General features: G+C 46.6%; 1 protein-coding gene across 1 annotated transcript in view; it reads left to right on the top strand.

The window, feature by feature from the left end:
• The first annotated feature begins 11,103 nt into the window (after window positions 1-11,103).
• The window catches only part of ATP9A (ATPase phospholipid transporting 9A (putative)), a 107,699-nt gene continuing 104,950 nt past the window's right edge, over window positions 11,104-13,852 (top strand). The window contains exon 1 of the mRNA XM_045528077.1: window positions 11,104-11,241. Coding sequence (XP_045384033.1) covers window positions 11,174-11,241 — 68 coding nt within the window. The 5' untranslated portion in view covers window positions 11,104-11,173. The remainder of the gene's footprint in view (window positions 11,242-13,852) is intronic.

Genomic DNA, 13,852 nt, shown 5'->3' with positions numbered 1-13,852 from the left:
AGTGAGGCTGACGCCACAGCACTCTAGCCAGGGTGACAGAGCGGGACTCTGCCTCAAAAAAAAAAAAATTTGTAAGAGGGTAAATCTCGTTTTAAGTATTCCTAAGGAAATTTACTAACAAAAGGGAATGGGCTGAGAGTCACACAGGAAGTGGTATTTAATGCCAAGGAAAGATCCTTAGAGAAGGTGGAGAAAGCTCATCAGGCAGAGGTGCAAAGGCGAGACCAGGTGGGTGTCTACTGGCAGAGGACTCTCTTGCCCACCTATCGCAACATTTGTCCTTGTGCAGCCAGTGGCAAGAACCCAGCGTTAGGTCCCAGGAGAGTGTTGCGTGGGTGTGGATGAACAGCGTCCTGGTTGCCTAGGATTACAGTCTTTGGTCACTGTGTCAGCTTCCTTTGCAGGGGGGTGCCCTCCTCCCCCAGGGTTTGCCTGTCTTTTGACCTTAATTTAGGGTCAAGCAGCCACTGTATCACGTCTGGGAGCAAGATTCACCCACCCCTTCAGATAACTGACGTGGACACTCTCATGTAAACTAACATACGCTGGTCCCAAATACCTACAGTTTTCATCCTTCCTCCCACTTGAGACTAACCTACAGTTTTATTTTATTTACTTATTTTTTGGAGACAGAGTCTTGTTCTGTTTCCTGGGGTAGGGTGCGTTGGCATCGGCCTAGCTCACAGCAACCTCAGACTCCTGGGCTCAAGCGATCTACTGCCTCAGCCTCCTGAGTAGCTGGGACTACAGGCACGAGCCACCACGCCCAGCTAATTTTTTCTCCTTTTGCTAGAGACGGGATCTCCGCTCTTGCTCAGGCTGGTCTCTAACTCCTGACCTTAAGTGAACCTCTGGCCTCAGCCTCCCAGAGTGCTAGGATTACAGGCGTGAGCCACCGCACCTGGCTACTTTTGTGTCTTTCTAGATTCAAATGTATAAGACTTATTTTACTTAAGTGAAAAATTGTGTTTTCACTTCTCCCACAAATTTTAAACATCTTGCCAAGCCAAAATCCATTTCTGGCTAATCATTTAACACATTGACTGCCACACTAGAAAGAAGTGTTTTTCTTTGGGGCCATGGTGCTTTATTATGAAAATAGAATAAAAACTTCAAAAACAAAATGATCCTTTCTAATTTAATGAAAAATTTGTTATTTCTATTGTTTTCTGTTCGTGAGTTATATGCAACTTGAAAAATAGTTCATGCAGCTCCCAGGGTGAAGAGATGTGAGTTACAAATGCTCCACGAGGCCCCGGGCTCAAAACTAGCATGAGTTAAACACAATTCACATGGCAGTTAATGTGTTAAAAACACCTGCAATAACACAAGAATGATGTCTAATCCGCTATTGCCACCAGTGCTGGTGTTTTCTCCCCAGACTTTTTTATTAAGTAACTTTGAATGTCTTTGCGGCATAACTTTTCTTGCACTTGAATTATCTCCAGGGTAAATTCCTGCTTGGGATTGCTAAAACAAAGATTATTAATCTTTTCCCGTGTGTTTGCTGTTTTCATAACAACACAGTGTGTACTCTGTGTGCGGTGCATGCATGTACCATTTTCCTCAGCCCTAATGTTTGAAGCCAATTTTCAAAGGGTGGGTTGTGAGTGTATCTGCATAGTGTGGACACACACTGCATAACTTTGTAAATATCTATATCTATATCTATATCTATGACAGTGGTCCCATATGATAATACCTTATTTTTACTGTATGTTTTCTGTATTTAGCTGCGTTTAGGTATACAAATACCATTGTGTTATGATTGCCAACAGAATTCAAGTACAGTAACATGCTGTAGAGATTTGTAGCCTAGGAGCAATAGGCTATACCATGTAGCCTGGGTGTGCGGTGGGCTGTACCATCTTGGTTTGTGTAAGTGGACTCCATGATGTTCATGCAATGACGAAGTCGCCCAACAATGCATTTCTTAGCACATATTCCTGTCATTGCCCGACACATGACTTTCTAGAGATTATCTGAGTTTGTGGAGCACGGAAGGGAAGTTATACAGCTGCCATAGAACTAGCTCTGACTGATCACCTGCCTGTCTTGTGTCTTGTATGGGCTCTGTGTATTCGAAGTTGTGTTTTTGATACTTGATGATTTAAGAGGTTTGCTGAGTCTTGGTGATACAATTTTTACCTTTCACGCTGATTTTTAAGAATAAATGCTTCCACTCCCCTCTCCCCACCTTAGGTTGGCGCCCCCAGAGCCTGTTTTGCATGGGGAAAGGAAGTAGGGTATAGGAAGGTTCCATTCAGTTACATCTGACCCAACCCAGGTTGGGCCAGATGACTGGTGCTAAACCACAGCATCAAGGAAAGTGTTGACACCTCTGGTTCACAGGAAGCTCTCAATTGAATTTCAAAGGCAACGGCTCACAGTGACATAACCTGTTATTTACAACTCATCAGATCTTTTGAGCCCAAACAGGAAATTTTGCTAGTGTTAGTATGCATAAGTCCAGAAACAGAAAATCAGCAAGAAATTAGATAATAAAGGTGCATTTCAAATCAGTGGGTAAAGGATGGGTTCACCATGAGATAATTTCATTTGAGAAAGAAGTCCCAGCTCAACACTTGCTGGGTGTTCTGGGGCAGGATACTAATTTACTTTATAGAACCTGTAACCTCCATCTGCAAATTGGGTATGATGTTTGAGTCATAGAATTCTGGTGAGATTAGATGAGATGATGAAAATGTTTAATCTGGGACAAAGTAAGCATTCGGTGTGGTAGCCATTGCTGTTTCTTTTGTTTGTCTCAAGATCTAAACTCTCCTACTTAGGCAGAATGTGTCCCAACTCCTGATTCATCTGTTGACACAGAGAGGAGGTCACCTGGGTCACAAGGCAGCTGGCGATGGGCAGCAGCTTTACCTTGAAGAAGGCAGGAGCTTTTGAGCTCATAGACCAGGGGCCATCAATGCAGTGGCATATTTCATCATTTCATGATTGTTTGCTTTGAAAATATAAAAAATATTGTTTGGTCAAAAAAGAAAGAGTGAGGTTAATTTTCAGGGTATGCTTTCCACGTGTTTCTTCAAATGAGGTGACACAAACCACTGAATGTTTCAGCCTGGCTCACACATTTCATTGATTATTACTGTGCATTTTACCACCCTCCACCACCATCGACAGACACCCCAGGACATTCAGATGGCCTGTGGTTGGAAGTCACAGGTGACAGAACCCTGCTGATTCCAGGGCCCTTCGTTGGTGTTAGGGAGGCCCATTTTGAGTTCATGAAAGAGCTGTTTCTGATCTTGTATTGATTAAGTTCAAATCTAAACACGATGGCTGCTAATTCACACCTCCCCTTTCTTCTCTCCTTGGTATTGCTCATCTGGTTCATGGATTCTGCACCCATAACATATTCCTTTAAAGGGGAGCATTTTTTTCTGGTGGAGTAATTATCCTAGGTCCTACCAATTCTGCCTGTTCTGTTTTCTGTTTCCAAACAAATTCATTAAGTACTTAAAATAAGGAACCTATTTCTGTTTCAGAAAAGGAGTTCGCTTCCAAAGCTATCAAAGTGATCTAATATGCCTGCAAAAAAACCTGCTTTCTGTCAAGTGTGCCTCTGTCTAGGCGTTTCTGCTCTTGGCTCCCATGAAAATTCATTGTAGCTTTTTGCCTTTAAAAAAAAAAAATCAGATCCTTATCACTTTGCTGTAACCAATTTCAACTATTTTTAAGTATCAAAATAAAACTGGAGCCGGCACGGTGGTGGCGCCTGTAGTCCGGTCTATGCAGGAGGATGGGGCAGGAGGATCATTTGCGTCCAGGAGCTCAAACCCAGCCTGGGCAACATAGTGAGACCCCATCTCTAAAAATAAAGAAAGAAAGAAATAAAAATGGAGTATTAGTTCGAGTAGGGCAAAAGGAGCACAGGAAGTAAATTTGCCTCAAATAAAATTGGACCTCAGAATTGTACTAAGATAAAACCCTGCAAATGTGTTAAGAAAAAAAAAAAAGAAGCATCAAGCTCTGCATATTAAAGTGTAAAGTATGTTTGCAAGTGACCTTTCTGGGAGAAAAATGAATATCCCAAATAATTTGGATTTCTCCACTGCTCATCCTTAAATAAAAAAAAAACAAAAAAAAAACCCAGTGAAACAAATCACCTTCCATATCACCTGCTGGTTAAGTACGGTAGATGTACCCCGTGACCTGGTGTTGACATTCGTTTTCCCTCTCCTCTGTATTTATATGTCAATTTTTGTTTTGTTTTTAATGCTTACTGACTATTCTGATAGGAGAAATTATTTTCACTGACCTCCTTAAATGTTCTGAGTTGATTGTGGAGTCAGGGACTGATTCTGTCTTCATCTTCATTTTCTGATGTGGCAAAGACAATAGAAGAGGGAGAATAAGAAACTCTCAAATTGAATTTAGGATTGCTAATCTTTGGAATTATATGAGCCTGTAATTTTTTTTTTTCAGATAAGTTCTCACTATGGTGCCCAGACTGGCCTTGAAATCCTGGCGTCCAATGATCCCCCTGTCTTGGCCTCCTAAAGTGCTGGGATTACAGGTGTGAGCCACTGCACCCGGCCCTCCCTTAAAAAAACAAAACAAAACAATTTTACAGCCACGAGTGGTGGTGCTTGCCTATAGTCCCAGCTACTCGAGAGGCTGAGTCTCACCTCAGAAGATCTAGCTAAGACAGTTGATGAAGGTGGCTACACTAAACAACAGATTTTTAATGTAGACAAAACAGCCTCCTATTGGAACAGGATGCCATCTAGGACTTTCACAGCCATAGAGAAGTCAACGCCTGGCTTCAAAGCTTCAAAAGGACGGGTTGACTCTCTTATTAGGGGCTTATGCTGCTGGTGACTTTAAGTTGAAGCCAGTGCTCATTTACCATTTTGAAAGTCCTAGGGCCCTTAAGAATTATGCTAAATCTATTCTGCCAGTGCTCTAGAAACAGAACAACAAAGCCTGGATGCAAGCATATTCGTATACAGCACGGTTTACTGAATAAGCCCACTGGTGAGAGCAACTGCTCAGGGTAAAAAAAAAAGATTCCTTTCAAAAGATTACTGCTCATTGACAATGCACCTGGTCACCCAAGACCTCTGATGGAGATGTGTAAGGAGACTAAAGTTGTTTTCATGCCTGCTAACACAACATCCATTTTGCAGCCCATGGATCAAGGAGTAATTTCAACTTTCCAGTCTTATTGTTTAAGAAATGCATTTTGTAAGGCTACACATAGCTGCCACAGATAGCAATTCCTCTGATGGATTTGGGCAAAGTAAATTGAAACCTTCTAGAAAGATCTAACCATTCTAGATACCATGAAAAACATTCATAGTTCATGGGAGGAGGTCAAAACATCAACAGGCGTTTGGGAGAAGTTGATTCTAACCTTCATGGATGACTTTGAGGGGTTCAAGATTTCAGCGAAGGAATAACTGCAGGTGTGGTAGAAATAGTAAGAGAACTAGAATCAGAAGTGGAACCTGAAGATATGACTGATTTGTTGCAATCTTAGGATAAAATTTGAATGGATGATGAGTTGCTTCTTATGGATGAGCAAAGAAAGTGGTTTCTTGAGATGGTATCCACTCCTGGTGAAGATGCTATGAACGTTGTTGAAATGACAACAAAGGATTGAGAATATTACCTACACTTAGTTGATAAAGCAGTGGTAGGGTTGAGAAGACTGACTCCAATTTTGAAAGAAGTTCTACTGTGGGCAAAATGCTATCAGACACGATTGCATGGTACAAAGAAATATTTCATGAAATGAAGAGTCAATGGATATGGCAAACTTCATTGTTATCTTATTCTGAGAAATTGCCACCACACCCTTCAGCAACTACCTCCCTGATCAGACAGCAGCCATCAACATTGAGGTAAGACCCTTCAGGAGCAAAAAGATTAGGATTCACCAAAGGCTCAGATGATCATTAGCGTTTTTTAGCAATAAAGTATCTTTTAAACATAATGCTATTGCCCAATTAATGGACAACAGTATAGTGTAAACATAACTTCTACACATGCTGGGAAGCCAAAACATTTTTATGACTTGCTTTATTGTCATATTTGTTTTATTGTCTTGGTCTGGAACCAAACTTGCAATATCTCCGAGGTATGCCTATATAAAATGAATGCATGTCAAATAATTTATTAACAGACTTTACAACTGATTCAAAGGAGCATTTAAGAAGAACTCCCAAATTCCAGGCAATCACTAATATTGACATAAATTTAGAAATAGATGAAAAACATGGTCAATATCCACAGGCAATAATTGCATTCCACTGGCCAAAATCATTTGCATTTCTATGGACAAGACTCATTTGCATTACTATCAGTTTTCTACAATTTATAGAGCTGTAAAAAATCTCAAGGACAATGAAAGACACAGTTGACCTAGAAGAGTGTGCTAGACTGGTCATCAAGTCATCTTTCTGCTCCTTTCAACATTGTTTACGACTTTCACTAGGATGTGATGTCCTTGAAGCCAGGACTGTGTCTTGTTAACCGTATTCCTAGTGCTTGGAACACTGTAGGTCCTCACTGAAGACTACCTGAATGAATGATCAAGTCTTCTCTCAATTTTTCCCTAAACTTCCTAGTGCCTTTTTTGGAGGTAAAAACAACATTATTAGATCCCAGCAAGATACTGTTGCTTGTGGAAAGCTCTTACCCTAAGTGTTCTTTCTTTCCAAAAAAAGGTGGGGAGAGGATTAGATTGGTAAGTGTTACAGATACAGTCTTACTAGAGGTTTAAAAATTATTTATGCTTGAGCTGGGCGTGGTGACTCATGCCCATAATCCTAGCACTCTGGGAGGCTGAGGCAGGAGGCTTGAGGTCAGGAGTTTGAGACCAGCCCGAGAGAGAGCGAGACCACATCTCTAAAAAAAGAAAAATTATTTATGCTGGGTGTGGTGGCTCAAGCCTGTAATCCCAGCTATTTGGGAGGCTGAGGCAGGAGAATCCCTTGAACCCAGGAATTCAAGACCAGCCTAGGCAATAAGATTATTTTAATCTCAGATATTTTAATCTCAGATTTAAAAAAAAGTTATTTAATATCACATTCTAGCCCAGTGGTTCTCAACCAGGGACAATTTTGTCCCCCCAGGAGACATTGCACAATGTCTGAAAAAAATTGTGTTTGTTATAACTGGCACTTGGCGGCTACTGGCATCTAATGGGTAACAACCAAGGATGTTGCTAAACATCCTACAATGCATAGGACAGACCCCCATAATAAATAATCAGCCCGAATGTCAATATTGCCAAGGTAGGGAAACTGCTCTAGGGAATACCTAGAGTATTCATTCAGAGAATTCATTGAGAAAGAAGATTCTAGGCACCAACAGGACTTCATGTCCTCACTCCCCAGCCTGAGTTTATCCAGGGCATTTTGATTAATTCTGAGTTCCCATTATCCCTGCCTCCTCCATCCCTCATCACTGCCCTGCCCTTGACTTTTTGCCCACTTGCCACTAAACACTCCTTCCTTACAGCAGAGCTAAACAGCAGCAGCCAGCCTGGGGGTCTGTAAATATAAGGCTTCCTGGTGGCGGGACTGAGCGTTTCAAGGTATATTCTGGCCTGGGCCTGGCATCCATCAGGGATGTTGCTTAACCGTTGTGGGCCACAGTTTCTCTGATTTCTGGAAAGCAGAGGCTGGACTCGATTATGTCTCCAAGACCTTTCTGCTCCAAGCATCTGGGAGTCAGTGGCTCACTGCACCCAGGACCTGTGGGATGGACAGGGTTGTCATGGACCCCTGAAAGGAACTTCTGAGGAAGCAGAACCATGAGTTGACTATTCCTGGGGCTGTGCAGAGAAGGCAGGGCAGGGTCAGGAAGAGGGGTGCTGCATCCTCTGAGGGGGACCCCAGTATAACCTCCCGTATCCCATCACTGCCCCCGCCATGTTCTCCCAGAACCTGAAACTGCTCTTGAGACCCCATGGGCCTCTCCCATCTCACTCAAGCATCTGGATCTCTCTCAAGATGAGATAAAATCCCATAAGTACCTCCCTTCCTGAGGGGTTGCCTTGTTGGAAGGGAGTTTAAAAAAAAAAAACAGTCCTCTCCTCCGATTATAAAAGTGCAATGAAGAAAATTTGAAGAATGCAAAGGCAATAAAAAACACCTCTGATTTCACCCTCCCTTTTCAAATGAAAGTGTTATCACCTTTGGAGGATAATAGGGGGCTCTTCTGTTTTTAAAAATTTCGTGTATTTAAAGAAAAAAATTATTGTAAAAGCAATACCTGACCACTAGAGAAAAAGTAGAGAGTATTGGCGAAACAGAAAGAAGGAAAAATTGAAGATCCACCTGGATGTGCCACACTAACAAAAAATGTTAATACTTAGGAAACTGTGTGCCAAGGTTGGGGGCATGGATTCGAGTGGGGATATATGGAACTCTCTGGACTAATCTGCCCAAGTTTTCTGTAAATCAAAAACTACTAAAAAAAAAAGTCCATTAATTAATTTATATTATTTATTTACTTGTTTTTTATTTCAGAATGTTACAGGAGTACAAATGTTTTTTTACATGGATTGCTTTGGTACTGCCTTGAGTCAAAGTTGTAAGTGTGCCCATCACCCAGATAGTGTACATTGTACCTGGTAGGTATGATTTCACCCATGCCCTCCTTTCCCCCCTCCCTCCATTATATTTTTAAAACCCACCTGGAATCTTTTTTTCCCCAAACAATCATTGATAATACCATGGTGTTCATTCTTGAATTAGGGAAAAATAATAACATTCATAGTCATGGTTGTAAGAATTGCAATAGCTAATCTTTGATGAGTATTTACCATGTGGAAGACATTGTACTAAGTGCTTTTTTACATGTTCTCTTATTGCACTGAATCCTTCCAACAACCCTGCAAAAAATGATGCTCTCAGAGTGTTTCCTCTGTGTGCAGGCACCCTTCTCATTGCTTTGTGTATATGACTAACTCATTTAATCCTTCCAACAATCTTATGGGGCTGGGACGATCATTATCCCCCTTTCGTAGATGAGGAAACTGAGGCCCAGCCGAGTTTTCAACTTGCCTCAAGTTTCATGGCTGGGAAGTCGTGGAAGTGATACAGGATCCCAGATGAGGGAACTTCTACTGTTATTCCAGGTTTTAGAACACAGGGCACAATCTGATGAGGGTGGCCTAGCCCTAGGTGAGCTCCACAAGGGCTGCAGGAGCTTGAAGATATTTGGCATTAGGATTAGTTGGTGCCTGGAAGTGTCATGATAACTGTGGTTCAACTGGTCACTGGAGGCCATTTTTCCTGCTTTTTGGAGCATGAAAGACCAGGCCTGGGAGCCCAGCCTAGTTCCTGGCTAACCACATGGCTCTGTGCAGGCCACTGTGAGCTTCCATGTCCTTACCTGTAAAATGGGTCTGACCATTTGGACTGAACTGGCTGGGCTGTTGGGAATGTTAAAGGTGGACCTCTGCATGTTTTAGGTGCTTGATAAAAACAATAGCTCATGTTTATTAAATATCAACTGTGTGGGGGACCCTAGGTTAAAGTTTTATGTTGCCTATCTGCTTGGTCTTCTCTGGTACCCCATGTGGCAGCAGAGTGGAGAAGAGGGTGTGTGGGGTGTGAGAGGGATGGGAGATGGGGAGACCCACTCTGATGCCATAATTGGTCTGTGAGAGTGTTTACACTTCCTCTTCCTCCATTCAACAGCATTTATTGAGTGCTGACTGTGTGCCACACTACATATCAATGTAGGAGAGAGCAGGAAGCAAGGCACACCAGGTCTGTTGGCTGCAGAATGCCATTTTCTCTCCACAGGTGCAATGTAGCCATCTCTAACGACATGCTTCTTTTCTTGAGGAACTTCTTTGGGACATGAAATAAGTCATACTTCTTGGTTTGGGATCCTCCTAGATCTGCCTTCTTTTGCCCAGAGCCCAGACGCTGGGATATTTGGTGGTTTCACCCTATATCATAGCAAACATATTAAAAGGCACCCACACCCAACCTGAACTATCATTAGGTGTAACTAGTTAAAAGTCTGCTTTAGTTGCAGATGATGAATTTATAAGATTCCATTTTGAGGCTCTTTAATCACATAATGATTTTTAACCTCCCTCCCTTCCTTTGTTCTTTCCCACTATTTACTTTATTTTCTGCTCTCAACACTTTATCAGGCCTTTGGAAAGCTCCTGGCCCCTAGACACTGTGTGGAGAGTGTGCCAGTGGGGGGTGGATGTGGGCTGGGATGAAGAATTCAGGTGTGCGTGAGATTGTGAACCACAGTGGCAGGTGGAATGTGACTGATGTCTGAGGCCCGAGAGTGGGGCACATGTGTAAACCCCCAAGGTGGCTGGGGGAGCAGGTGTGAGAATGAAGTTTATCATAAACGTGTTTGGATAATATGTGTGTGAGATTGCAAATTCCAGGAATCCAGGTGTGAGGATGGTGAAGGGCGGTGAGTGAGGGAGTCTGAAAAGCTGAGTGAGCCAAGGTGTATGCCCCCATGTGACTGTCATTCCTGGGGGCACACACGTGTGAGGCCTCAGATGCAGGGTGTGTGGATGAGGGTGACCAACAGGGAGGTGAGTGACGGTGAATGCGGGATGTTGGGGGGCAGTGAGCAATGGCAGGTGTGTGCGTGCAGGGCTTGGGTGTGAAGGTGAACGTTGGTGAAAGTGAGCATGTGAGAGAATGAATGTGACTGATGGGCGCGCGTGTCCGGTGTGGGTGGGGGGTGAGTGTGTATGTGTGCAGGGCTGGTATGTGATTGTGGCTGTGGGATTCGGGGGGTGCGGCGGCAGGGCGCGCGCGTGCACGGCGGGCGTGGGCGGGGGGCGCGTGGCCGGGTGGGCGCGCGTGGGGGGCGCGCGGCGCGGGCCGGGGGCGGGGACACTGCGGCGGCGGCGGCGCGGACACGGCCCGGCCGCCCCCCGTGGTAGGCGCCGCGCGGAGCGAGCGGGCGCAGCGCGGAGCTCGGGCCCATGGTGCGCCCGTGTCCGTCGGTCGGGCCGCGCGGGCGGCTCCGCGCGTGGCCCGGCGCTCGCGAGCTCGCCCCCTCGCTGCGGGCCCGGCCCGCCCGCTGCCGCCGCCTCCTCCCCCGGGGCGGCGCGGCGCCGGCGGGCGGCGGCGCGGAGGCCGGACCGGGCGGCGGCCCAGGCGGCGCTGGGGGCGCGGCGGCCAAGGCGGGCGGCGCCGCCGACATGACGGACAACATCCCGCTGCAGCCGGTGCGGCAGAAGAAGCGGATGGACAGCAGGCCGCGCGCCGGGTGAGTGGGCCCGGGCCCGGCCGCCGTCCTTTGTCCGCGCGCCCGGAGCCCCGCGCCGGCCGGGCCTGACAGCTGGGCCGCGCGCCGCGTCCGGCGCCATGAGCCCGCGGCCGGGCCGGGAGGCTGCAGGCCCCTGGGCTCCCCGGCAGGGGAGGGCCCCGCGCCGGGCCCCCGCCCGAGCCGTCCCCCGTGGGCTCCAGCGCTCGGCTGCCTGGCTCCACTGCCCGCCTTCCCTTAGAAGCCCCGAGAAGCCGGGCCTGCTCCGGCGCTGTTTACGCGCCCGCGGATTGGGATCTGCCGTGCTTTTTAGCCGTTTGAGTGTTTCGGGCTTACTCTGTGTCCTTGTGACTACGATTTGGCCGGTATCAAACCGTGCTCCGGGCGAGGAGCCTTCCCCGGGAGCCTAGATATGCTTAGCTCCGGGGCGGGGGCGAGGATGGCCTACGTCGCGGGGTTCCCCCGCGGCGCCCCTGGGTTCCAGCCCCGAGAGGCCGCGCCGAGAACCACCTGCGCCCGCGTTGGCCGCTGGCCCCTCCGGCTCAGGGTGGACCCGATTAGCAGCCGCAAGAGGGTGGGAGGGGCTCCTGGTGGCCGGTTGATGACACTGGCCCCGGGGTCCCCCTCCCACACACATTTTGTGGGAAGGAACCCCCTCGCAGGGGCGGGGGCTGCCACCTGCTGTGCCCTTCCCGCAGTGGCAGACCCCGAGGGCAGCCTAGGCAACAGAGGCCTGGGTTTTCCCCCATTCGGAGAGCGGGGACGCGCTGGTATTTTGCCGTCTTCCTGCTCTGAGATGTCAGAGTGACCTGTTGAGGTTTGAGGGCTGTGGCATCGCCTTCGACAGACTTACCTGGGGGTGGGGGTGGAGTGGGGGAGTAAGCAGGTGAAAATGCATATTCCCAGGCGCCGCCTGGACCTGCCAGTCAGAGGTCTTGGGGGCGGGACCTGGAGATGTGCATTCCTACGGGCCGCTCAGGTGAGGCTGCTGCCCTGTGCGCGCCGCGACCCACCCTTTCCCTGAGTGTCCTGTCGCATCTGGGCACTTCCCTGTGGCGGCCGTTTATTGCAGCGTCAGTTGCTTGGAACGGGAGACGCAGGGGGTGGGGAGAGTGAACCCCTAGGGTGGCTTCACCAGGTGTCAGTGAAGTTAAAAAAAAAAAAAAAGAATGGTGCCGGCTGCCATTTTGTGGGGTCTTTGTCCCTGGCTTCCCTGAATCCTCTGGCTAGGGGGCCCCACGGATGTTCTACAGAGGAGACTGGAGCTTGAGGACATTAAGGGCTGCAGGGAAGATGCTGCAAGATGGAGACTGACCTCCGGATCGTCCGACCCAGAGACAGTTCCCGCACCCTCCTTCACTGCTCTCCTGCGTTTTAGTGATGACAGTTCTGTGCCTGGTGCATAGAGTACACACGCAGTAAATATTTTCATGAATTAACATAATCAGTGGACTCTAACGTCCTGTGGTTAATTCCTGTGGTTAATTCCTGCTGTGAACAACTATGAGACGCCTACTATGTGCAGGCGCCGTGCCAGGTGGTGGGGATGCAAATGTGAATTAAACAAGACCTGCCCAACAGGGTGGGTGTTCTGCCCGGGCTGTGCCTTGGAATCACCTGGGAACTCAAATAACTACCATCCCCTCCCCATTCTAGATCTTTGAATGAAGAATCCGGGGTGGGACCTGGACATCTGTATGTATATATTTTTTTTTCCCCAAAGCTCCCCTGATGATTTTAATATACAGTCATAGTTGAGAACTTCTGATTCAGTGCGTGAGAGAAAAATGCAGATTATTACTTAAAAGTGATCATTATTAGCATGATAGAAATATGCACTGTTAATATGGAGGCCCAGACGGAGGGGTGCAGATCATTTTATTTTGTGTACAATAAAAAGTTTCTGGTTGGTATTGGAATGGAGGATCACACCCTCTTTAGAGTTTGCCAGCTTTGGAACTAATTTATTTCCTGAACAGTGACATGGATTCAGATTCAAATCTTGTACCTGGAGTGGCATGCGTTTGCATAAATGTTCTTGTATATAATCTGCATTTTAGGAGTCAAGGTGGGGATCCCGATGTTTGAAAGTACAGAGAGATAGATGGAGGGGCTTCCTGAAATATAACTCAGGGGGTGGGGAGGCAGTGGAGAGAGGAGTGAGTTAAAGGAAGAAGAAACTGATATTAATACATGATGCATCAGCACTTGAGATCAATGGACCTGTTTTAATTCTTGCGACAACTGTGTGAGTTTTTGGGGTTAATTTCCCCATTTTATAGATGAGGAAACTAAGATTGATTAATGTTAAATAGCTTATTCATGGTAGCCAGGTGTGGTGGTATGCACTTGTAGTCTCAGCTACTCTGGAGGCTGGGGTGGGAGGATGGCTTGAGCCCAGGAGCTTGAGTGTGCAGTGAGCTATGATTGCACCTGTGAATAGCCACTACACTCCAGCCTGGGCAATATAGTGAGACCCTGTCTCTAAGAAAAATAACATGTTCATGGTCACAGAGATAGAGGGGGTGGATTTGAAACTGATCCACACATTTCATCTCATGATTCTAGGCAGTAAAGCTGTAGAATGGTGGGGATTTGTGATTAAAACAAAACA

Source organism: Lemur catta, chromosome 17 (genome assembly GCF_020740605.2).
Source record: "Lemur catta isolate mLemCat1 chromosome 17, mLemCat1.pri, whole genome shotgun sequence".
Taxonomy (NCBI): Eukaryota; Metazoa; Chordata; class Mammalia; order Primates; family Lemuridae; genus Lemur; species Lemur catta.
This window is presented reverse-complemented; position numbering and strand designations above follow the sequence as displayed.